Here is a 1241-nt window from a genome sequence, read left to right as displayed (position 1 = left end):
TCCGAGTGCTCTAGTTTTAAATATTTCTAATGGGGATTGAACCATGAAACATTTTATGTAGCGTAATTATAACCTAAATCAGCTGAAAATAACCCTAGAACCTAGAGTAAACGCTCCCTTTAAACGTACGGTAACATTGTCTGCATAATGTGTTAGCCTAATATATTGTGCCTAACATTTGCATTGTGTATTAATTTTGTACATTATGTCCGAGTTTATTAACGTTATCGTCGCATGAATAAAACCCATAGAGTGTAGGCATTGTATAAATTCACAGACGCAACCTTTCGGTTAATTGTTCTTTTGGTTAGGTGATGGATTTTTATTCACAATTACCGAATAGCTCACGGATTAACATCACATTTAAAATATGTTTGAACAATGCACGCCCGTTATCGATTGCGTAATAGTATGGGAGGTACTGTATGTGTATAGACGCAGGCTAAGATCTTCAGTTTCTTGTTCACTGGATTAGTAGGCATTAACCAGCAAATAGCTGACACTAGAGAAACATTATAGGCTTTAAAACCAACATCGCGTGAACAAGTAGCATTTTTAATAGAAACCGTAATCATTTAGTCAGTGGAAAAAATTAATAGTGTTAAAGTATTACTCGTCAAATTAGTATTAAACTTTAGTATTAAAGTTATAAAAATTAGTAATTAAAAATTAATAGTTATAAAAATTTAGTATTAACGTGCTGATGAACATTAACGCAAGCAAAGTTATCCGGGAATTTTATTATGTTCTAGCTGTTCATGTTTATTATGTTCTAGCTGTTCATGTTTATTATGTTCTAGCTGTTCATGTTTCAGTCGCTGTTTGCCTCAGGACGCGGCGTAGTGCTTTTCCGCTTCCGGTGCGCGGTATTTCCGCTAGGAATGTAACTCCTGATGTCAGGCTGTGTTCGGGTAACCTGGCGTTACCTACAAAATATCACAGCAATGCGTTATGTACCTACCGTACATGAAGCCGTGTGTACATGAAGCCGTGTGTACATGAAATACATTGTACAAGTTACACGTACGTGAGATCGTGAAATACATTTACAGGCTTGCACAATTTAAAATCAAATTAGCCTCAAAAGAATTGGTCGTCTATATATAAACCATCTAAACACAGAGAATAGATCATAATAATACTGTCACATTCATTAACCATTAACGATGCACATACAACCACAGACATGCACGCGCACGCACGCGCGCGCACGCACGCACGCACGCACGCACGCACGCACG

At 37.2% G+C, this 1241-nt stretch overlaps 1 protein-coding gene across 1 annotated transcript in view; it reads right to left on the bottom strand.

Moving 5' to 3' along the window:
• Positions 1 to 291: 291 nt before the first annotated feature.
• Positions 292 to 1241, bottom strand: part of LOC106805266 (4-coumarate--CoA ligase 4-like) — a gene marked incomplete in the record, with an annotated part of 4002 nt that continues 3052 nt past the window's right edge. The window contains 2 exon segments of the mRNA XM_014806794.1: positions 292 to 760; positions 809 to 900. Of these exon segments, the coding sequence (XP_014662280.1) occupies positions 757 to 760; positions 809 to 900 (96 nt within the window).

Source organism: Priapulus caudatus, unplaced genomic scaffold (genome assembly GCF_000485595.1).
Source record: "Priapulus caudatus unplaced genomic scaffold, Priapulus_caudatus-5.0.1 Scaffold107, whole genome shotgun sequence".
In the NCBI taxonomy this organism is placed as follows: Eukaryota; Metazoa; Priapulida; class Priapulimorpha; order Priapulimorphida; family Priapulidae; genus Priapulus; species Priapulus caudatus.
The sequence above is the reverse complement of the archived record's forward strand: the minus strand, read 5'-3'. Positions and strand labels throughout refer to the sequence as shown.